Source organism: Arachis hypogaea, chromosome 18 (genome assembly GCF_003086295.3).
Source record: "Arachis hypogaea cultivar Tifrunner chromosome 18, arahy.Tifrunner.gnm2.J5K5, whole genome shotgun sequence".
Taxonomy (NCBI): Eukaryota; Viridiplantae; Streptophyta; class Magnoliopsida; order Fabales; family Fabaceae; genus Arachis; species Arachis hypogaea.
The window spans coordinates 102,286,347-102,311,360 of NC_092053.1; the positions used below are offsets into that span (position 1 = coordinate 102,286,347).

Below are 25,014 nucleotides of genomic sequence, written 5' to 3' on the forward strand. Positions count from 1 at the left end.
TTTCATTAGTTTTTATGTTAAATTCACATTTCTGGACTTTACTATGAGATTGTGTGTTTTTCTGTGATTTCAGGTATTTTCTGGCTGAAATTGAGGGACTTGAGCAAAAATCAGATTCAGAGGTTGAAGAAGGACTGCTGATGCTGTTGGATTCTGACCTCCCTGCACTCAAAGTGGATTTTCTGGAGCTACAGAACTCGAAATGGCGCTCTTCCAATTGCGTTGGAAAGTAGACATCCAGGGCTTTCCAGAAATATATAATAGTCCATACTTTGGCCAAGAATAGACGATGTAAACTGGCGTCCAATGCCAGCTTTCTACCCAATTCTGGCGTCTAGCGCCAGAAAAGGAGCCAAAACCAGAGTTGAACGCCCAAACTGGCACAAATACTGGCGTTCAACTCCAAGAAGAACCTCTACACGTGAAACACTCAGGCTCAACCCAAACACACACCAAGTGGGCCCCGAAAGTGGATTTATGCATCAATTACTTACTCATGTAAACCCTAGTGACTAGTTTATTATAAATAGGACCTTTTACTATTGTATTAGGCATCTTTGGTCTCAGTTTTAATCCATTGTTCATCTTAGGAGACTATTGATCACGTTTTAGGGGGCTGGCCATCTCGGCCATGCCTGAACCTTCACTTATGTATTTTCATACGGTAGAGTTTCTACACTCCATAGATTAAGGTGTGGAGCTCTGCTGTTCCTCAAAGATTAATGCAAAGTACTACTGTTTTCTATTCAATTCATCTTATTTCACTTCCAAGATATCCATTCGCACCCAAGAACGTGATGAAGGTGATGATTATGTGTGACGCTCATCATTCTTCTCCTTTATGAACGCGTGCCTGACAAACACTTCTGTTCTACATGAAATAAGCTAGAATGAATATCTCTTAGATCTCCTAACCAGAATCTTCGTGGCGTAAGCTAGAATGATGGCGGCATTCAAGAGAATCCGGAAAGTCTAAACCTTGTCTGTGGTATTCCGAGTAGGATTCAATGATTGGATGACTGTGACGAGCTCCTAACTCGCGATTGCAGGGCGTTAGTGACAGACGCAAAAGGATAGTAAATCCTATTCCATCATGATCGAGAACCGACAGATGAATAGTCGTGCCGTGACAGGGTGCGTGAGCATATTATTCACTGAGAGGATAAGATGAAGCCATTGGCAAGGGTGATGCCTCCAGACGATTAGCCGTGCCGTGACAGGGCATTGGATCATTTTCCCGAGAGATGACCGAAAGTAGCCATTGACAGTGGTGATGTATCACATAAAGCCAGCCATGGAAAGGAGTAAGACTGATTGGATGAAGATAGCAGGAAAGCAGAGGTTCAGAGGAACGAAAAGCATCTCCATTCGCTTATCTGAAATTCCTACCAATGATTTACATAAGTACCTCTATCCCTATTCTATTATTTATTATTCGAAAACTCCATAATTATTTTATATCCGCCTGACTGAGATTTACAAGGTAACCATAGCTTGCTTCATACCAACAATCTCCGTGGGATTCGACCCTTATTCACGTAAGGTATTACTTGGACGACCCAGTGCACTTGCTGGTTAGTTGTATCGAAGTTGTGACAGACAATAAAACTAGATCAGAGCACCAGGCCTTTGAAGCCATGGATATGTATCACAATTTCGTGCACCAAGTTTTTGGCGCCGTTGCCGGAGATTGTTCGAGTTTGGACAACTGACGGTTCATCTTGTTGCTCATTAGGTAATTTTCTTTTTATTTTATTTTCAAAAATTTTTCAAAAATATTTCTAAAATTTTCTCATCTGTTTTCGAAAATAATAAAAATGTTTTCAAAAAAAATTTTTATTCAAAATTTTTAAGAATGAATTCTAGTGTTTCATGAAGCATGTTGAAGCCTGGCTGGCTGTAAAGCCATGTCTAATTCCTTTGGGAATGAGTATGTCAGGCGTGTCATGTCTGAATTACAAGCTGAAGCTTGGCTGGCAATTGGCCATGTCTAGTGTTTTGGACTGGAGCTTTCTTTGAAAGCTTGGCTGGCTAGTGAGCCATGTCTAATTCATGGACTGAAGCTTTAGACTAAGAATGCAAGATTCCTGGAATTCATATTAAAAATTTTGGAATCCTTATTTTTCTTTTTTCAATTAATTTTTCGAAAAAAATCCAAAAAAATTAGAAAATCATAAAAATAAAAAATATTTTTGTGTTTCTTGTTTGAGTCTTGAGTCATGTTATAAGTTTGGTGTCAATTGCATATGCATCTTGCATTTTTCGAAAATTCTCATGCATTCATGGTGTTCTTCATGATCTTCAAGTTGTTCTTGGTAAGTCTTCTTGTTTGATCTTGATGATTTTTTGTTTTGTGTCTTTTCATGTTTATCATATGCATTCTTGAATTCTTAGTGTCTAAGCATTAAAGAATTCTAAGTTTGGTGTCTTGCATGTTTTCTTTGCATTAAAAATTTTTCAAAATTGTGTCTATGATGTTCATCTTAACATTCAAAGTGTTCTTGGTGTTCATCTTGACATTCATAGCATTCTTGCATGCATCACATGTTTTGATCTAAAAATTTCATGCATTGCATCTTTTTAGTGTTTTTCTCTCTTGCATCATAAAAATTCAAAAATCAAAAAAATATCTTTCCCTTTTTCTCTCATCAAATTCGAAAATTTGGGTTGACTTTTTCAAAAATTTTTAAAATCAAGTTGTTTCTTATAAGTCAAATCAAATTTTCAATTTGAAAATCTTATCTTTTTCAAAATCTTTTTCAAAAATCAAATCTTTTTCAAAATTCTTAGTTATTTTCGAAAATTCCAAAAATATTTTTTTCAAAAATCTTTTTCTTATTTTTAGACCAAATTTTCGAAAATAACATAAATAATTAATGTTTTGATTCAAAAATTTGAAGTTTGTTACTTGCTTGTTAAGAAAGATTCAAACTTTAAGTTCTAGAATCATATCTTGTGATTTCTTATGAATCAAGTCATTAATTGAGATTTTAAAAATCAAATCTTTTTCAAAACTAATTTCTAAAATATCTTCTTATCTTATCTTTTTCAAAAATTCGATTTCAAAATATCTTTTCTAACCTCCTAACTTCTTATCTTTTCAAAATTTGTTTCAACTAACTAACTAACTTTTTGTTTGTTTCTTAACTTTTTCAAAACTACCTAACTAACTCTCTCTCTCTAATTTTCAAAAATATCTTCCCTCTTTTTCAAAAATTTCTTTTTAATTAACTAATTATTCTTATTTTTTATTTTTGATTTTAAAAATTTTCGAAAATTACTAACATTTTTCAAAAACCATTTTCGAAAATCACTAACTCTTTTTCAAAAAAATATTTTCGAAAATTTTCCCTCTCCCATCTCATTCTATTTATTCATTCATATCCTAACATCTCATCTCACATATCTAGCCTCCTCACAGTTGTGTTTCTTCCATTATATTACATTCTTTGTCTCCCCCTCTTCTTCTACTCACACAGGGATCCCTATACTGTGGTATAAAGGATCTCTATTATTATTATTATTATTTTTCTATGCCTTCTTCTTTGTCATATGAGCAGGAGCAAGGATAAGAACATTCTTGTGGAAGCAGATCCAGAACCTGAAAGGACTTTGAAGAAAAAATTAAGAGAAGCTAAAATACAACAATCCATAAATAACCTTTCAGAAATTTTCGAACAGGAAGAGGAGATGGCAGCCGAAAATAATAATAATGTAAGGAAGATGCTTGGTAACTTCACTGCACCTAATTCCAATTTACATGGAAGAAGCATCTCCATTCCTGCCATTGGAGCAAACAACTTTGAGCTGAAACCTCAATTAGTTTCTCTGATACAGCAGAACTGCAAGTTTCATGGACTTCCATCTGAAGATCCTTTTCAGTTCTTAACTGAATTCTTGCAGATATGTGATACTGTTAAGACTAATGGAGTAGATCCTGAAGTCTACAGGCTCATGCTTTTCCCTTTTGCTGTAAGAGACAGAGCTAGATTATGGTTGGATTCTCAACCCAAAGACAGCCTGAACTCTTGGGATAAGCTGGTCACGGCTTTCTTAGCCAAGTACTTTCCTCCTCAAAAGCTGAGCAAGCTTAGAGCTGATGTTCAAACTTTCAGACAGAAAGAAGGTGAATCCCTCTATGAAGCTTGGGAAAGATACAAACAGTTGACCAAAAAGTATCCTTCTGACATGCTTTCAGAATGGACCATCCTGGATATATTCTATGATGGTTTATCTGAGCTATCAAAGATATCACTGGACACTTCTGCAGGTGGATCCATTCACCTAAAGAAAATGCCTGCAGAAGCTCAAGAACTCATTGACATGGTTGCTAATAACCAGTTCATGTACACTTCTGAAAGGAATCCTGTGAACAATGGGACGCCTATAAAGAAGGGAGTTCTTGAAGTTGATACTCTGAATGCCATATTGGCTCAGAATAAAATATTGACTCAGCAAGTCAATATGATCTCTCAGAGTCTGCATGGAATGCAAGCTGCATCCAACAGTACTCAAGAGGCTTCTTATGAAGAAGAAGCTTATGATCCTGAGAACCCTGCAATAGCAGAGGTGAATTACTTAGGTGAACCTTATGGAAACACCTATAACTCATCATGGAGAAATCATCCAAATTTCTCATGGAAGGATCAAAAGCCTCAACAAGGCTTTAATAATTGTGGAAGAAACAGGTTTAGCAATAGCAAGCCTTTTCCATCATCCACTCAGCAACAGACAGAGAACTCTGAACAAAATGCTGCTAATTTAGCAAATCTAGTCTCTGATCTATCCAAGGCCACTGTGAGCTTCATGAATGAAACAAGGTCTTCCATTAGAAATTTGGAAGCACAAGTGGGCCAGCTGAGTAAAAGGATCACTGAAATCCCTCCCAGTACTCTCCCAAGCAATACAGAAGAGAATCCAAAAGGAGAGTGCAAGGCCATTAACATAAGCAAAATGGCCGAACCCAATGAGGGAGAGGAGGACGTGAATCCCAAGGAGGAAGACCTCCTGGGACGTCCAGTGATCAATAAGGAGCTTCCCTCTGAGGAACCAAAGGACTCTGAGGCTCATCTAGAGACCATAGAGATTCCATTGAACCTCCTTATACCCTTCATGAGCTCTGATGAGTATTCCTCTTCTGAAGAGAATGAGGATGTTATTGAAGAGCAAAATGCCAAGTTTCTTGGTGCAATCATGAAGCTGAATGCCAAATTATTTGGCATTGATACTTGGGAAGTTGAACCTCCCTTGTTCATCAATGAACTAAGTGATCTGGATCAACTGACATTACCTCAGAAGAGACAGGATCCTGGAAAGTTCATAATACCCTGTACCATAGGCACCATGATCTTTAAGGCCCTGTGTGACCTTGGTTCAGGGATAAACTTCATGCCCCTCTCTGTAATAGAGAAACTGGGAATCTATGGGGTGCAAGCTGCTAGAATCTCATTAGAGATGGCAGACAACTCAAGAAAATAGGCTTATGGACAAGTAGAGGATGTGCTAGTAAAGGTTGAGGGCCTTTACATCCCTACTGATTTCATAGTCCTGGATACTAGAAAGGAAGAGGATGAATCCATCATCCTAGGAAGACCTTTCCTGGCCACAGCAAGAGCTGTGATTGATGTTGACAGAGGTGAAATAGTCCTTCAATGGAAAGAGAACTCCCTTGTGTTTAAAACTCAAGGATCTCCCTCTGCAACCATGGAGAGGAAGCAGAAAAAGCTTCTCTCAAAGCAGAGTCAACCAGAGCCCCCACAGTCAAACTCTAAGTTTGGTGTTGGGAGGCCACAACCAAACTCTAAGTTTGGTGTTGAACTCCCATATCCAAACTCTAAGTTTGGTGTTGGAGAGTCTCAACAAAGCTCTGCACATCTGTGAGGCTCCATGAGAGCCCACTGTCAAGCTATTGACATTAAAGAAGCGCTTGTTGGGAGGCAACCCAATTTTTATTTATCTAACTATTTTTTTCTCAGTTATATGTCTTTGTAGGTTCATGATCATGTGGAGTCACAAAATAAATATAAAAATTGAAAACGTAATCAAAAACAGCAGAAGAAAAATCACACCCTGGAGGAGCATCTGTCTGGCGTTCAGCGCCAGAACAGAGCATGGTTCTGGCGCTGAACGCCCAAAATGGGCAGCTTTTGGGCGCTGAACGCCAGAACAGGCATGGTTCTAGCGTTCAACGCCAGAAATGGCACACAAATGGGCGTTGAACGCCCAAAATAGCCACCAACCTGGCGCTGAACGCCCAGAGTTGGGTACAAAGGCATTTTTACATGCCTAATGGGTGCAGGGATGTAAATCCTTGAACACTCAGGATCTGTGGTCCCCACAGCATCCACTCAGGATCTGTGGACCCCACAGGATCCCCACCTACCTCCACTTACTTCTTCTCACCACTCTCTTTCACACAACCCCATAAACACTCTTCCCCAAAAACCCTTCACCAATCACCTCAATCTCTCTTCCCCATCACCTCTTCACCACTCACATCCATCCACTCTTCCCCATAAACCTACCTCATAAACTCCACCTACCTTCAAAATTCAAAACCAATTTCCCACCCAAACCCACCCATATGGCCGAAACCACATCTCCCTCTCCCTCTCCATATTTCTTCTTCTTCTTCTTCTATTCTTTTGTTTATTGCTCGAGGGCGAGCAATATTCTAAGTTTGGTGTGGTAAAAGCATAGCTTTTTTTGTTTTTCCATTACCATTGATGGCATCTAAGACCGGAGAATCCTCTAGAAGAGGGAAATGGAAGACAAGAGCTTCCACATCCGAGTCATGGGAGATGGAAAGGTTCATCTCCAAAGCCCATCAAGACCACTTCTATGATGTTGTGGCTAAGAAGAAGGTGATCCCTGAGGTCCCTTTCAAACTCAAAAGAAATGAGTATCCGGAGATCCGACATGAAATTCAAAGAAGAGGTTGGGAAGTTCTAACAAATCCCATCCAACAAGTCGGCATCCTAATGGTTCAAGAGTTCTATGCCAATGCATGGATCACCAAGAACCATGATCAAAGTAAGAACCCGGATCCAAAGAATTATGTTACAATGGTTCGGGGGAAATACTTAGATTTTAGTCCGGAGAATGTGAGGTTGGCGTTTAACTTGCCCATGATGCAAGGAGATGAACGCCCCTACACTAGAAGGGTCAACTTTAATCAAAGGTTGGACCAAGTCCTTATGGACATATGTGTAGAAGGAGCTCAATGGAAGGTTGACTCCAAAGGCAAGCCGGTTCAACTAAGATGATTGGACCTCAAGCGTGTAGCTAGAGGATGGTTGGAGTTCATTCAATGCTCAATCATTCCCACTAGCAACCGGTCTGAAGTTACTATAGACCGGGCCATCATGATCCATAGCATCATGATTGGAGAAGAGGTGGAAGTTCATGAGATTATACCTCAAGAACTCTACAAGGTGGCTGACAAGTCCTCCACTATGGCAAGGTTAGCCTTTCCTCACCTCATCTGCCACCTATGCAATTCGGCTGGGATTGACATAGAGGGAGATATCCTCATTAAAGAGGACAAGCCCATCACTAAGAAAAAGATGGAGCAAGCAAGAGAGCCCAGTCATGGAGCTCAAGAGGCGCAAGAAGCTCAATTCGATGAGATCCCGAAGATGCCTCAAATGCACTTTCCTCCACAAAATTATTGGGAGCAAATCAACACCTCCCTAGGAGAATTGAGTTTCAATATGGGACAACTAAGGGTGGAACATCAAGAGCACTCCATCATGCTTCATGAAATAAGAGAAGATCAAAAAGCAATGAGGGAGGAGCAACTAAGACAAGGAAGAGACATAGAAGAGCTCAAGGACATCATTGGTTCCTCAAGAAGGAAACGCCACCATCACTAAGGTGGATTCATTCCTTGTTCTTGTTTCCTCTATTTTTCGTTTCTATGTTATGTGCTTATCTGTGTTTGTGTCTTCATTACATGATCATTAGTAGTAGTAACTTTGTCTTAAAGATATGAATGTCCTATGAATCCATCACCTCTCTTAAATGAAAAATGTTTTAATTCAAAAGAACAAGAAGTACATGAGTTTCGAATTTATCCTTAAACTTAGCTTAATTATATTGATGTGGTGACAATGCTTCTTGTTTTCTGAATGTATGCTTGAACAGTGCATATGTCTTTTGAAGTTGTTGTTTAAGAATGTTAAATATGTTGGCTCTTGAAAGAATGATGACTAGGAGACATGTTATTTGATAATCTGAAAAATCATAAAAATGATTCTTGAAGCAAGAAAAAGCAGCAAAGAACAAAGCTTGCAGAAAAAAAAAAGAAAAAAAATAGGCGGAAAAAAAAATATAGAAAGAAAAAGAAAAAGCAAGCAGAAAAAGCCAATAACCCTTAAAACCAAAAGGCAAGGGCAAATAAAAAGGACCCCAAGGCTTTGAGCATCAGTGGATAGGAGGGCCTAAAGGAATAAAATCCTGGTCTAAGCGGCTAAACCAAGCTATCCCTAACCATGTGCTTGTGGCGTGTAGGTGTCAAGTGAAAACTTGAGACTGAGCGGTTGAAGTCAAGGTCCAAAGCAAAAAAAGAGTGTGCTTAAGAACCCTGGAGACCTCTAATTGGGGACTTTAGCAAAGCTGAGTCACAATCTGAAAAGGTTCACCCAATTATGTGTCTGTGGCATTTATGTATCCGGTGGTAATACTGGAAAACAAAGTGCTTAGGGCCACGGCCAAGACTCATAAAGAAGCTGTGTTCAAGAATCATCATACTGAACTAGGAGAGTCAATAACACTATTCGAAATCTGAAGTTCCTATAGATGCCAATCATTCTGAACCTCAATGGATAAAGTGAGATGCCAAAACTATTCAAGAGGCAAAAAGCTATAAGTCCCGCCCATTTGATTGGAGCTATGTTTCATTGATAGTTTAGAATTTATAGTATATTCTCTTCTTTTTTTCAGTTGCTTAGGGACAAGCAACAATTTAAGTTTGGTGTTGTGATGAGCGGATAATTTATACGCTTTTTGGCATTGTTTTTAGTATATTTTTAGTAGGATCTAGTTACTTTTAGGGATGTTTTCATTAGTTTTTATGTTAAATTCACATTTCTGGACTTTACTATGAGATTGTGTGTTTTTCTGTGATTTCAAGTATTTTCTGGCTGAAATTGAGGGACTTGAGCAAAAATCAGATTCAGAGGTTGAAGAAGGACTGCTGATGCTGTTGGATTCTGACCTCCCTGCACTCAAAGTAGATTTTCTGGAGCTACAGAACTCGAAATGGCACGCTTCCAATTGGGTTAGAAAGTAGACATCCAGGGCTTTCCAGCAATATATAATAGTCCATACTTTGGCCAAGAATAAACGACGTAAACTGGCGTCCAACGCCAGCTTTCTACCCAATTCTGGCGTCCAGCGCCAAAAAAGGAGCCAAAACCAGAGTTGAACGCCCAAACTGGCACAAATACTGGCGTTCAACTCCAAGAAGAACCTCTACACGTGCAACACTCAGGCTCAGCCCAAACACACACCAAGTGGGCCCCGGAAGTGGATTTATGCATCAATTACTTACTCATGTAAACCCTAGTGACTAGTTTATTATAAATAGGACCTTTTACTATTGTATTAGGCATCTTTGGTCTCAGTTTTAATCCATTGTTCATCTTAGGAGACTATTGATCATGTTTTAGGGGGCTGGCCATCTCGGCCATGCCTGAACCTTCACTTATGTATTTTCATACGGTAGAGTTTCTACACTCCATAGATTAAGGTGTGGAGCTCTGCTGTTCCTCAAAGATTAATGCAAAGTACTACTATTTTCTATTCAATTCATCTTATTTAACTTCCAAGATATCCATTCGCACCCAAGAACGTGATAAAGGTGATGATTATGTGTGACGCTCATCATCCTTCTCCTTTATGAACGCGTGCCTGACAAACACTTCTGTTCTACATGAAATAAGCTAGAATGAATATCTCTTAGATCTCCTAACCAGAATCTTCGTGGCGTAAGCTAGAATGATGAAGGCATTCAAGAGAATTCGGAAAGTCTAAACCTTGTCTGTGGTATTCCGAGTAGGATTCAATGATTGGATGACTGTGACGAGCTCCTAACTCGCGATTGCAGGGCGTTAGTGACAGACGCAAAAGGATAGTAAATCCTATTCCAGCATGATCGAGAACCAACAGATGAATAGCCGTGCCGTGACAGGGTGCGTGAGCATATTATTCACTGAGAGGATAAGATGAAGCCATTGGCAAGGGTGATGCCTCCAGACGATTAGCCGTGCCGTGACAGGGCATTGGATCATTTTCCCGAGAGATGACCGAAAGTAGCCATTGACAATGATGATGTATCACATAAAGCCAGCCATGGAAAGGAGTAAGACTGATTGGATGAAGATAGCAGGAAAGCAGAGGTTCAGAGGAACGAAAAGCATCTCCATTCGCTTATCTGAAATTCCTACCAATGATTTACATAAGTACCTCTATCCCTATTCTATTATTTATTATTCGAAAACTCCATAATTATTTTATATCCGCCTGACTGAGATTTACAAGGTGACCATAGCTTGCTTCATACCAACAATCTCCGTGGGATTCGACCCTTACTCACGTAAGGTATTACTTGGACGACCCAGTGCACTTGCTGGTTAGTTGTATCAAAGTTGTGACAGATAATAAAACTAGATCAGAGCACCAGGCCTTTGAAGCCATGGATATGTATCACAATTTCGTGCACCAGTGCACAACAGTTAAGAATTCATTTTTCTTGCCAGGCACCTCAATCCTAACATGAATGAATTGTTGATCCAAATTTCTCCAATGAACCTTTGGTATGCGAAATTGTTACTCAGGTTGTGAATTATTGTTCGAAATTGATTCCCTAGTGATGGCACCAAAAACGGATGCACAGAACCATGATCTAAACATATCTTCACAACTTCGCATAACTAACCAGCAAGTGCACTAGGTCGTCCAAGTAATAAACCTTACGTGAGTAAGAGTCGATCCCACGAAGATTGTTGGTATGAAGCAAGCTATGGTCACCTTGTAAATCTCAGTCAGGCGGATATAAAATAGTTATGGAGTTTTCAAAATTAATAATAAAAGAAGGATAGAAATACTTATGTAAATCATTGGTGAGAATTTCAGATAAGCGTATGGAGATGCCTTCATTCCTCTGAACCTCCGCTTTCCACCTGTCTTCATCCAATCAGTCTTACTCCTTTCCATGGCTGGCTTTATGCAAGGGCATCACCGTTGTCAGTGGCTACGTCCCCTCCTCTTGTGAAAATGGTCCAAGATGCCCTGTCACGGCACGGCTAATCATCTGAGGTTCCCGATCATGCTGGAATAGGATTCACCCTCCTTTTGCGTCTGTCACTACGCCCAGCACTCGCGAGTTTGAAGCTCGTCACAGTCATTCAATCATTGAATCCTACTCGGAATACCACAGACAAGGTTTAGACTTTCCGGATTCTCTTGAATGCCGCCATCATTCTAGCTTACACCACGAAGATTCTGATTAAGAGATCTAAGAGACACTCATTCAATCTAAGGTAGAACGGAGGTGGTTGTCAGGAACGCGTTCATAGGGAATGATGATGATTGTCACGTTCATCACATTTAGGTTGAAGTGCGAATGAATATCTTAGAAGCGAAATAAGATGAATTGAATAGAAAACAGTAGTACTTTACATTAATCTTTGAGGAACAGTAGAGCTCCACACCTTAATCTATGGAATGTAGAAACTCTACCGTTGAAAATACATAAGTAATGAAGGTCCAGGCATGGCCGAATGGCCAGCCCCCAAAACGAGATCACAGGATCAAAATACAATCCAGGATTCAAAAAGATGTCTCATACAATAGTAAAAGGTCCTATTTATAATAAACTAGCTACTAGGGTTTACAGAAGTAAGTAATTGATGCATAAATCCACTTCCAGGACCCACTTGGTGTGTGCTTGGGCTGAGCTTGAGTGTTACACGTGTAGAGGTCCTTGGAGTTGAACGCCAGCTTTTGTGCCAGTTTGGGCGTTGAACTCCACTTTGTAGCTTGTTTCTGGCGCTGGACGCCAGAATTGGGCAGAGAGCTGGCGTTGAACGCCAGTTTGCGTCATCTAAACTTGGGCAAAGTATGGACTATTATATATTGCTGGAAAGCCCTGGATATCTACTTTCCAACGCAATTGGAAGAGCGCAATTTTGAGTTCTGTAGCGCCAGAAAATCCATTTTGAGTGCAGAGAGGTCAGAATCCAACAGCATCAGCAGTCCTTCTTCAACCTCTGAATCTGATTTTTGCTCAAGTCCCTCAATTTCAGCCAGAAAATACCTGAAATCACAGAAAAATACACAAACTCATAGTAAAGTCCAGAAATGTGAATTTAACATAAAAACTAATGAAAACATCCCTAAAAGTAACTAGATTCTACTAAAAACATACTAAAAACAATGCCAAAAAGCGTATAAATTATCCGCTCATCACAACACCAAACTTAAATTGTTGCTTGTCCCCAAGCAACTGAAAATAAAATAGGATAAAAAGAAGAGAATATACTATAAATTCCAAATTATCAATGAAACATAGCTCCAATCAAATGAGCGGGACTTATAGCTTTTTGCCTCTTGAATAATTCTGGCATCTCACTTTATCCATTGAGGTTCAGAATGATTGGCATCTATAGGAACTCAGAGTTTAGATAATGTTATTGATTCTCCTAGTTCAGTATGATGATTCTTGAACACAGCTTCTTTATGAGTCTTGGCCGTGGCCCTAAGCACTTTGTTTTCCAGTATTACCACCGGATACATAAATGCCACAGACACATAATTGGGTGAACCTTTTCAGATTGTGACTCAGCTTTGCTAAAGTCCCCAATTAGAGGTGTCCAGGGTTCTTAAGCACACTCTTTTTTTGCTTTGGACCTTGACTTTAACCGCTCAGTCTCAAGTTTTCACTTGACACCTACACGCCACAAGCACATGGTTAGGGACAGCTTGGTTTAGCCGCTTAGGCCAGGATTTTATTCCTTTAGGCCCTCCTATCCACTGATGCTCAAAGCCTTGGGATCATTTTTATTTATCCTTGCCTTTTGGTTTTAAGGGTTATTGGCTTTTTGCTCTTGCCTCTTGGTTTTAAGAGCTTTTGGCTTTTTCTGCTTGCTTTTTCTTTCTTTTTTTTTTTCGCTTATTTTTTTTCCTTTTTTTTTTTCTGCAAGCTTTGTTCTTTGCTGCTTTTTCTTACTTCAAGAATCATTTTTATGATTTTTCAGATTATCAAATAACATGTCTCTTTGTCATTATTCTTTCAAGAGCCAACATATTTAACATTCTTAAACAACAACTTCAAAAGACATATGCACTGTTTAAGCATGCATTCAGAAAACAAGAAGCATTGTCACCACATCAATCTAATTAAACTAAGTTCAAGGATAAATTCAAAACTCATGTACTTCTTGTTCTTTTGAATTAAAATATTTTTCATTTAAGAGAGGTGATGGATTCATAGGACATTCATAACTTTAAGACAAAGTTACTAACTCCTAATGATCATGTAATGAAGACACAAACATAGATAAGCACTTAACATAGAGAAAACAAAAAACAGAAGAAATAAGAACAAGGAATGAATCCACCTTAGTGATGGTGGCGTTTCCTTCTTGAGGAACCAATGATGTCCTTGAGCTCTTCTATGTCTCTTCCTTGTCTTTGTTGCTCCTCCCTCATTGCTTTTTGATCTTCTCTTATTTCATGAAGGATGATGGAGTGCTCTTGATGTTCCACCCTTAGTTGTCCCATGTTGGAACTTAATTCTCCTAGGGAGGTGTTGATTTGCTCCCAATAGTTTTGTGGAGGAAAATGCATATGAGGCCTCTCCGGGATCTCATGGTGATGAGCTTCCTGCGCCTCTTGAGCTCCATGAATGGGCTCTCTTGCTTGCTCCATCTTCATCTCCTTGCATCATAGGCAAGTTAAACGCCAACCTCACATTTTCCGGACTAAAATCCAAGTATTTCCCCCGAACCATTGTAACATAGTTCTTTGGATCCGGGTTCTTACTTTGATCATGGTTCTTGGTTATCCATGCATTGGCATAGAACTCTTGAACCATTAGGATGCCGACTGGTTGGATGGGATTTGTTAGAACTTCCCAACCTCTTCTTTGAATTTCATGTCGGATCTCCGGATACTCATTTCTTTTGAGTTTGAAAGGGACCTCGGGGATCACCTTCTTCTTAGCCACAACATCATAGAAGTGGTCTTGATGAGCTTTGGAGATGAATCTTTCCATCTCCCATGACTCGGAGGTGGAAGTTTTTGTCTTCCCTTTCCCTTTTCTAGAGGATTCTCCGGTCTTAAGTGCCATCAATGGTAATGGAAAAATAAAAAGCTTATGCTTTTACCACACCAAACTTAGAATATTGCTCGCCCTCGAGCAAGAAAATAAAGAATTAGATGAAGAAGAAGAAGAAAAGATGGAGAAGAGGGGGGAGGTGTGTTTCGGCCAAGAAGAGAAGAGAGGGTTGTGTTGTGTGAAAATGAGGAAGAATGGAAGGCTTTATATAGGGAAGGGAGGGGGTTTAAGTTTCGGCCATATGGGTGGGTTTGGGTGGGAAATTGATTTGAATTTTGAAGGTAGGTGGAGTTTATTGGGTAGGTTTATGGGGGAGAGTGGGTGGATGTGAGTGGTGAAGGGTTAATAGGGAAGAGGGATGGAGGTGATAAGTGAAGGGTTTTGGGGAAGAGTGTTTATTGGGAATAGAGGATGATTGAGAAGAGAGAAGAGAGTGAGTGGAGGTAGGTAGGGATCCTGTGGGGTCCACAGATCTTGAGGTGTTCAAGGATTTACAATCTTGCACCAAATTAGGCATGTAAAATGCCCTTGCACACAACTCTGGGCGTTCAGCGCCAGGTTGGTGCCCATTTTGGGCGTTCAACGCCCATTTGTTGCCCATTTCTGGCGTTGAACGCCAGAACCATGCTTGTTCTGGGCGTTCAGCGCCAGCTCCTCTCCAGGGTGCAATTCTGGCGTTCAGCGCCCAGATGATGCCCATTTTGGGCGTTCAGCGCCCAGATACTGCCCATTTTGGGCGTTCAGCGCCAGAACCATGCTCTGTTCTGGCGTTGAACGCCAGACAGGTGCTTCCTCCAGGGTGTGATTTTTCTTCCGCTGTTTTTGATTCTGTTTCTAAATTTTTCGTTTATTTTGTGACTCCACATGATCATGAACCTAAGAAAACATGAAAAACAAAAATAAAATTAGATAAATAAACATTGGGTTGCCTCCCAACAAGCGCTTCTTTAATGTCAATAGCTTGACAGTGGGCTCTCATGGAGCCTCACAGATGTGCAGAGCTTTGTTGAGACCTCCCAACACCAAACTTAGAGTTTAGTTGTGGCCTCCCAACACCAAACTTAGAGTTTGACTGTGGGGGCTTTGGTTGACTCTGCTTTGAGAGAAGCTTTTTCTGCTTCCTCTCTATGGATGCAGAGAGAGATCCTTGAGTTGTAAACACAAGGTTGTCCTTATTTAATTGAAGGATCAATTCTCCTCTGTCCACATCAATCACAGCTCTTGCTGTGGCTAGGAAAGGTCTTCCTAGGATGATGGATTCATCCTCTTCCTTTCCAGTATCCAGGACTATGAAATCAGCAGGGATGTAAAGGCTTTCAACCTTTACTAACACGTCCTCTACTTGTCCATAAGCCTGTTTTCTTGAATTGTCTGCCATCTCTAATGAGATTTTAGCAGCTTGTACCCCATAGATTCCCAGTTTCTCTATTACAGAGAGGGGCATGAGGTTTATTCCTGAACCAAGGTCACACAGAGCCTTAAAGATCATGGTGCCTATGGTACAAGGTATTATGAACTTTCCAGGATCTTGTCTCTTCTGAGGCAATGTCAGTTAATCCAGATCACTTAGTTCATTGGTGAACAAGGGAAGTTCATCTTCCCAAGTTTCAATACCAAATAATTTGGCATTTAGCTTCATGATTGCACCAAGGAACTTGGCAGCTTGCTCTTCAGTAACATCCTCATTCTCTTCAGAAGAGGAATACTCATCAGAGCTCATGAATGGCATAAGGAGGTTCAATGGAATCTCTATGGTCTCTAGATGAGTCTCAGATTCCTTAGGTTCCTCAGAGGGAAACTCCTTATTGATCACTGGACGTCCCAGGAGGTCTTCCTCCTTGGGATTCACGTCCTCTTCTTCCCTTACAGGTTCGGCCATGGTGGTTATGTCAATGGCCTTGCACTCTCCTTTTAGATTCTCTTCTGTATTGCTTGGGAGAGTACTAGGAGGGATTTCAGTGATCCTTTTACTCAGCTGGCCTACTTGTGCTTCCAAATTTCTAATGGAAGACCTTGTTTCATTCATGAAACTTACAGTGACCTTAGATAGATCAGAGACTAAATTTGCTAAGCTAGATGGATTCTGCTCAGAATTCTCTATCTGTTGCTGAGTGGATGATGGAAAAGGCTTGCTATTGGTAAACCTGTTTCTTCCACCATTATTAAAGCCTTGTTGAGGCTTTTGATCCTTCCATGAGAGATTTGGGTGATTTCTCCATGATGGATTGTAGGTGTTTCCATATGGTTCACCCATGTATTTTAACTCTGCTATTGCAGGTTTCTCAAGATCATAAGCTTCTTCCTCAGAAGATACCTCTTAAGTACTGTTGGATGCAGCTTGCATTCCATTCAGACTCTGAGAAATCATATTGACTTGCTGAGTCAATATTTTATTCTGAGCCAATATGGCATTCAGAGTATCAATTTCAAGAACTCCCTTCTTCATAGGCGTCCCATTACTCACATGATTCCTCTCAAAAGTGTACATAAACTGGTTATTAGCAACCATGTCAATGAGTTCTTGAGCTTCTGCAGGCGTTTTCTTTAGGTGAATGGATCCACCTGCAAAAGTATCCAATGACATCTTTGATAGCTCAGATAAACCATCATAGAATATATCCAGGATGGTCCATTCTGAAAGCATGTCAGAAGGACACTTTTTGGTCAGCTGCTTGTATCTTTCCCAAGCTTCATAGAGGGATTCACCTTCTTTCTGTCTGAAGGTTTGAACATCAACTCTAAGCTTGCTCAGCTTTTGAGGAGGAAAGAACTTGGCTAAGAAAGCCGTGACTAGCTTATCCCAAGAGTTCAGGCTATCTCTGGGTTGAGAATCCAACCATATTCTAGCTCTGTCTCTTACAGCAAAAGGGAAAAGCATGAGCCTGTAGACTTCAGGATCTACTCCATTAGTCTTAACAGTATCACAGATCTGCAAGAATTCAGTTAAGAACTGAAAATGATCTTCAGATGGAAGTCCATGAAACTTGCAGTTCTGCTGCATCAGAGAAATTAGCTGAGGTTTCAGCTCAAAATTGTTTGCTCCAATGGTAGGAATGGAGATGCTTCTTCCATGTAAATTGGAATTAGGTGCAGTAAAATCACCAAGCATTCTCCTTGTATTATTGTTGTTGGGTTCGGCTGCCATCTCCTTTACTTGTTCGAAATTTTCAATAAGGTTGTCTCTGGATTGTTGTAATTTAGCTTCTCTTAGTTTTCTCTTCAGAGTCCTTTCAGGTTCTGGATCAGCTTCAACAAGAATGCCTTTTTCTTTGCCCCTGCTCATAAGAAAGAGAAGAGAAAAAGAAAAGAAGAGGAATCCTCTATGTCACAGTAAAGAGGTTCCTTATTGTTAGTAGAAGAAGAAAAGAAGAAAAAATTCGAACACAGATAGAAGAGGGGGTTCGAATTTGGTGAGTGATGTGAGGAAGAGATGAGCGGAAGAGATGTTAGTAGATGAATAAATAAATAGAATAAGATGAGAGAGGGAGAGGATTTTCGAAAAATAATTTTTGAAAAAGAGTTAGTAATTTTCGAAAAATAATTTTTTTGAAAAAGGTTAGTAATTTTTTTTGAAAAGTTTAAAATCAAAAGTTAAAATAATTAATAAAAAAAAGAAATTTTGAAAAAGGAGGAAGATATTTTCGAAAAATAGAGAGAGAAAGTTAGTTAGGTGGTTTTGAAAAAGATAAGAAACAAACAAAAAGTTAGTTAGTTAGTTGAAACAAATTTGAAAATCAATTTTGGAAAGATAAGAAGATAAGAAGATATTTTTGAAAAGATATGATAGAAATTAGTTTTTGAAAAAGATTTGATTTTTAAAATCTCAATTAATGACTTGATTCACAAGAAATCACAAGATATGATTCTAGAACTTAAAGTTTGAATCTTTCTTAACAAGTAAGTAACAAACTTGAAATTTTTGAATCAAAACATTAATTGATGATGTTATTTTCGAAAATATGATGTAAAATTAAGAAAAAAAAATTTGAAAAATATTTTTGAAATTTTCGAAAATAACTAAAAAAAATTGAAAAAAGATTTGATTTTTGAAAAAGATTTTGAAAAAGATAAGATTTTTTTTTTAAATTGAAAATTTGATTTGACTCATAAAAACAACTAGATTTTAAAAATTTTTGAAAAAGTCAAATCTAATTTTCGAAATTTTAAGAGAGAAAAAGGGAAAGATATTTTTTATTTTTGAATTTTTATGATGAGAGAGAAAAACAAGAAAAATGATGCAATGCATGAAAGTTATGGATCAAAACAATGAATGCATGCAAGAATGCTATGAATGTCAAGATGAACACCAAGAACACTATGAAGATCATGATGAACATCAAGAACACATTTTTGAAAAATTTTTAATGCAAAGAAAACATGCAAGACACCAAACTTAGAATTCTTTAATGCTTAGGCATAAAGAATTCAGGAATGCATATGAAAAACAAGAAAAGACACAAAACATACAAATGCAAAGATCAAACAAGAAGACTTACCAAGAACAACTTGAAGATCATGAAGAACACTATGAATGCATGAATTTTTTTCGAAAAATGCAAGATGAACATGCAATTGACACCAAACTTATAACATGACTCAAGACTCAAACAAGAAACACAAAAAATATTTTTGATTTTTATGATTTTCTAATTTTTTTGTATTTTTTCGAAAATTATTTGAAAAACAAAAATAAGGATTCCAAAATTTTTAATATGAATTCCAGGAATCTTATGCTCTTTAGTCTAAAGCTCCAATCAAAGGGTCAGGCATGGCTTGAGAGCCAGCCAAGCTCTAGCATGTAAATCAGACATGACACACCTAACATGCCCTACAGTCGTGGCTTTACAGCCAACCATGCTTCACATGCTTTATGAAACACTAAAATTCATTCTTAAAAATTCTGAAGAAAAATATATTTTTAAAAACATTTTTTTTTCTTTTTTTTTTTCGAAAACAAAGGAGAAATTTTTGAAAGATTTTTGAAAACTTTTTGAAAAGAAAACAAAAAGAAAGTTACCTAATCTGAGCAACAAGATGAACCGTCAGTTGTCCAAACTCGAACAATCTCCGGCAACGGCGCCAAAAACTTGGTATGCGAAATTGTTACACAGGTTGTGAATTATTGTTCGAAATTGATTCCCTGGTGATGGCACCAAAAACGGATGCACAGAACCATGGTCTAAACATATCGTCACAACTTCGCATAACTAACCAGCAAGTGCACTGGGTCGTCCAAGTAATAAACCTTACGTGAGTATGGGTCGATCCCACGGAGATTGTTGGTATGAAGCAAGCTATGGTCACCTTGTAAATCTCAGTCAGGCGGATATAAAATAGTTATGGAGTTTTCAAAATTAATAATAAAAGAAGGATAGAAATACTTATGTAAATCATTGGTGAGAATTTCAGATAAGCGTATGGAGATGCCTTCGTTCCTCTGAACCTCCGCTTTCCTGCTGTCTTCATCCAATCAGTCTTACTCCTTTCCATGGCTGGCTTTATGCAAGGGCATCACCGTTGTCAGTGGCTACATCCCCTCCTCTTGTGAAAATGGTCCAAGATGCTCTGTCACGGCACGGCTAATCATCTGAGGTTCCCGATCATGCTGGAATAGGATTCACCCTCCTTTTGCGTCTGTCACTACGCCCAGCACTCGCGAGTTTGAAGCTCGTCACAGTCATTCAATCATTGAATCCTATTCGGAATACCACAGACAAGGTTTAGAATTTCCGGATTCTCTTGAATGCCGCCATCATTCTAGCTTACACCACGAAGATTCCGATTAAGAGATCTAAGAGACACTCATTCAATCTAAGGTAGAACGGAGGTGGTTGTCAGGCACGCGTTCATAGGGAATGATGATGATTGTCACGTTCATCACATTCAGGTTGAAGTGCGAATGAATATCTTAGAAGCGAAATAAGATGAATTGAATAGAAAACAGTAGTACTTTGCATTAATCTTTGAGGAACAGCAGAGCTCCACACCTTAATCTATGGAGTATAGAAACTCTACCGTTGAAAATACATAAGTAATGAAGGTCCAGGCATGGCCGAATGGCCAGCCCCCAAAACGAGATCACAGGATCAAAATACAATCCAGGATTCAAAAAGATGTCTCATACAATAGTAAAAGGTCCTATTTATAATAAACTAGCTACTAGGGTTTACAGAAGTAAGTAATTGATGCATAAATCCACTTCCGGGGCCCACTTGGTGTGTGCTTGGGCTGAGCTTGAGTGTTTCACGTGTAGAGGTCCTTCTTGGAGTTGAACGCCAGCTTTTGTGCCAGTTTGGGCGTTGAACTCCACTTTGCAGCTTGTTTCTGGCGCTAGACGCCAGAATTGGGCAGAGAGCTGGCGTTGAACGCCAGTTTGCATCATCTAAACTTGGGCAAAGTATAGACTATTATATATTGCTGGAAAGCCCTGGATGTCTACTTTCCAACGCAATTGGAAGCGCACCATTTTGAGTTCTGTAGCGCCAGAAAATCCATTTTGAGTGCAGGGAGGTTAGAATGCAACAGCATCAGCAGTCCTTCTTCAACCTCTGAATCTGATTTTTGCTCAAGTCCCTCAATTTCAGCCAGAAAATACCTGAAATCACAGAAAAACACACAAACTCATAGTAAAGTCTAGAAATGTGAATTTAACATAAAAACTAATGAAAACATCCCTAAAAGTAACTAGATTCTACTAAAAACATACTAAAAACAATGCCAAAAAGCGTATAAATTATCCGCTCATCAACCTTCCCGCTTCTTCAATGATGTAGTTTTCAAAATCCAAGTTCCTAATGGCATTCTTAGCTTTTTCACCGCTGATCTTTGTTTCCATGGGAATAACCAAGTCAGGATTGTACTGTTTGCAAAGCTCTTTACAGGTTTAGCTAAAAGGCTTACTAACCGCCCCTCTCACATTCCATGAGAGAGTAATTATTGGAACAGACTGGGTGCTTAGTTGATCTACATATCAGTAGATTTTTCATCTCCTAAAGCATTACAATTAGGTGTTTCAAAATTGACGTCCCTGATTAGATTTTCCATTTCAGTTTCCATGAACTCTTTTATAGTCCTCCTTTTTTTCCTGGATCTGGGGGTCCCCCCCCCCTTCATTTTGGCGTTATTAGTATTGCTCAACTTCATATTCCTTTACAATAGGTTCCAGTATAATGACATTACCCTCCCTCATGTGAGTTTTGTTGTTAGATCTAGTTACTCTGTTTTTGGAATTTTATTCAATTCTTTCTCTGTGTATGTTGATGTTGTTATCTTCTATTTTTTTGTTGTTGTCATTCTCCTTGTGTGTGTTGATCTGTATTTTTTCTTTTGTTGTATTTCTATTTGATGTTTCTTTTTTGTGTGACACTGTGTTGTTATTTACTCTTCGATAGTTTATGTTGTTATTGACTTTGGTTTGTGCATTGGTGGTCTTGTTGTTACTAGCCTCCATGATTTCTAATTTCCCTTGTTCTTTCTTCCTATTTTTCTATCTCTGTGTCTAGGACACTAAATCTTGATTTTGAGATGGTGTTTTCTTCTTTATCTTTTCCTCTATGGCTGGGGCCAGCTCCATCTTTCTCAGTTTCTCTCATATTTCTTTTTTACTTTTGTACCACCATCCATGGACCAAAATTGTTGCTATCTATTTCCATCACAGCTTTTCTTTATCCTTAGCTATTTGGATAGTTTCCTTTACTGATTTTGTGTGCTTTTCTACCAATCTAGTTTCCTCCGATTCTTTGTTGGTCTCCTTAGTTGTTTCATTCCTTTTCCTCCAAATGGCACAATATTTTCTTCATGATCAGCTTTACCATATCCATATGTGAAGCATATTTGATGAATGCCCTCATACTCAACTTGATACACTTCCATTCACCACACATCTACCTAGCAGAGGCTTTGTTAAATCAACTTTCACACATAGTCTAGCAAACTTGCCTCTACATAAATGTGATAGTCTACCTTGCAAATTCTTCCTATCAGGCCTCCAATCTTCGTTAGTATTTTTTCATTGTGGAGTTCTATAGGTAGTCCCGTCAATCTTATCCAAGCTGTGATCTTATCAATGGTGGTTAGAAGTGGGTTGAAGTTGGGCTCCTAAAGCCTTACCACCAAGTAATGATCATATATCTCCCATGGTCCTTCTAGGAGAGCAAAATCCAGATCTTCTTGAGAATAGAACTTGACTAAATAAAATTCATTTCCAAGGTCTATAACATCAAGCTCAACTAATCTACCCCACAGATTTTCAATCCTCTTCATCACTTCATAACCGATTTCCCTTCCTATGAGTTTAACTATGAGGAATATCCACCATGGTTTTCATAGCTCCCTGTTGGCCTCCCCTTTTGTAATTAAGTTAAAAAGCCCCTGACCCATGTCTTTTACATTAATTTCCGCTTTACTTTGTTCTTTCTCTGTTCCTCTAGCTCATTTCTGAGTGTTTCCTGCTTCAAGTACAGCTTCCTCATCTATCTACTCCTCTTCGGACTCTAAGCTTTCATCTTCCAGTCTTGGTGCTTCCCCTATAACCATGTTGGCGTAAGTCTGATTGTGATTTTCTCCTTCGTGATCGCCTATGACCACGTCACCATAGGTTCAGTTGCAACCTTCTCCTTCATTTCCTTCACTCGTCATATCAGTGTTCACCTCGCCGCCAGCTTCTTCTTCCTTTCCCTACATCCAATCTTCTACTCCCAGCACTAAAATAGTGGTACCAGAGAAACCTTCTTCTTTTTTTTTTCAAATTCTTTAAACTTCGTTGGAGTAAATCTCTTTCTTGGTCTGTTATGTCTTGCTCGACCAAAGTCCCATCTCTAGTCATCTTGCCGATTGGAACGTTGAAAAATGATGTTGGTGACAACATAGTACAAAAAGAAAAAAGATAGCTAGTTTAGACTTTTCTTAAAAACTTTTATTAATAATACTTCTATCTGCTAATTTTGAAAAAAAAAAAAAAGGAGGAGAGAGGAGAAGGAGGAGTTGGGTCATGGCCACCTTAGGGCCCTTTAAGTCCGGAAAAAGACAAAGATAATATCCTATTAGGCCATGACCAAAAAAAAATCCTATTAGGATTTCCTTCCTCCTTTAAATATGAAATGAAGAAAAGGTGAGAGTTCGAGTTACATAAAAAGATAATAGTCTTTTTTTTTTTGGTCATGCAATTTAGTTCTTATTTAGATCTTTTTTATCAATCTACCACCTTTTTTAAATTTAATACCAAAATATAAATAAATGACCATTTGTACCCATGAGAGATGAAAACGCTGACATTTGTACCCATGATAGCTCGAAACTAATCTTGTAGCCATGAGAGATGCTGTCCGTGTGACAAAAGTGCCCCGCCTTGTATCTGAGCTTGGTTCGTGCCTTTCCGAACCTACGTGGCACTCCCAAACCCTCCCCCCAATCTGAGCCAACCATTCACCATCATCATCTTCATCTTCTTCACCATCACCATCACCATCACCATAACCTCCATAACCTCCATCACCATCACCTCAGCACCGCCACAGCCACCTCCCTTCACCACAACCTCCAGCGACAACCCACACCGCCGCGCCCCTTTCTCTTCTTCTTCCCCTCTTCTCACCTCCGCTAAGCCCAGAAACCACAGCACCATTTTAAGTGTATCCAATGATCATCAAGTGCCAAGAACTCATGTTTCTCTCTGGCATTCGATCAAACACCTTGCGTGCAATATTCATGTTACCACATTTCCCATACATTCCAATCAACCTATTGTTCAATTCAACCTCCCCTCGAAACCTCGATCTTCTCAAGAACTCATGAACCCTTTTCCCATACTCAAGCGACCTCGTACCCTCGCACAAATTCAACATGGCGAGAAAAACACCATAATCAGCAAATGAACCTTGACCCATGAGTTCCAAAGCTTCAGCAAGCTTACCCTCTTCGCACAACTCAATCAAATTAACGTTTAGGGTGGTTGCATCAAACAGTGCGTTTTGGCGGTTCTGGTCGACCCTATTATGAGTATTATCAAGTTTGGGTTTTGGTTCTTTGGGAAGATTCTCCTTCCGTGAAGTTTGGGTCTTTTGAGCGAAACGACCAGTGGGGGTGGCGTTTTTACGACGGGGTTGGACCTTGTTGCTGTTGGTGGTGGGGTTCTTGGAATCGGGAACGGCGTAGGAGCATAGAGGAGTGGAAGGGAGAGAGCAATTGGAGCGCTTCGGAGGAGAGAAGTGTGGGAATTTGGAATGGGATGAGATGACGGTGTTTAATTTGCGGGGAACGGGTCCCAGTGATGCCATTGATGAGTGGAGTTTGAGCTCCATGGAGTTCTGATTTTGGAGGCTGTGTGGAACAATTGCAGAAGAATAATTTTCCATCCCCTGCATTTTTTCCTGAGTTCTGTTTCTTTCATTGTATTGCTTTTAGTTCATTTTGCTTAATTTGGTTAGTTAGAAATGCATGTTAGTGGATTTAGGTGTATTTTGATTCATGCTGGTGTTTGAAAATTTTGCTGTTTTGGTGGAGAGGAGGAGCTGGCGCTGTGGTTTTTAGGCTCAACGGAGGTGAGAAGAGGGGAAGAAGAAGAGAAAGGGGCGCGGCGGTGTGGGTTGTCGCCGGAGGTTGTGGTGAAGGGAGGTGGCTGTGGCGGTGCTGAGGTGATGGTGATGGAGGTTATGGAGGTTATGGTAATGGTGATG

The 25,014-nt window shown here is 39.4% G+C and overlaps 1 protein-coding gene and 2 non-coding genes across 3 annotated transcripts; 1 reads left to right on the forward strand and 2 right to left on the reverse strand.

Annotated features, from left to right (window-relative positions):
- Nucleotides 1-4,086: 4,086 nt before the first annotated feature.
- On the reverse strand, nt 4,087-4,194 carry LOC112773950 (small nucleolar RNA R71). Its single transcript, XR_003188469.1, has one exon. It is a non-coding gene; the product is annotated as a small nucleolar RNA R71 (small nucleolar RNA).
- Nucleotides 4,195-16,979: 12,785 nt separating this feature from the next.
- LOC112773774 (small nucleolar RNA R71) lies at nt 16,980-17,087 on the forward strand. The gene has a single exon (XR_003188305.1). It is a non-coding gene; the product is annotated as a small nucleolar RNA R71 (small nucleolar RNA).
- A 6,784-nt stretch (nt 17,088-23,871) lies between these two features.
- Nucleotides 23,872-24,648, reverse strand: LOC112770710 (uncharacterized). The gene has a single exon (XM_025815090.3). It carries the CDS (start codon nt 24,637-24,639, stop codon nt 23,965-23,967), a length of 675 nt encoding a protein of 224 aa, XP_025670875.1. The 5' UTR covers nt 24,640-24,648; the 3' UTR covers nt 23,872-23,964.
- Nucleotides 24,649-25,014: the final 366 nt, after the last annotated feature.

Coding starts and splice junctions, on each gene's coding strand:
- LOC112770710 (XM_025815090.3), bottom strand. CDS start 24,639: ATGGAGCTCAAACTCCACTCATCAATGGCATCACTGGGACCCGTTCCC.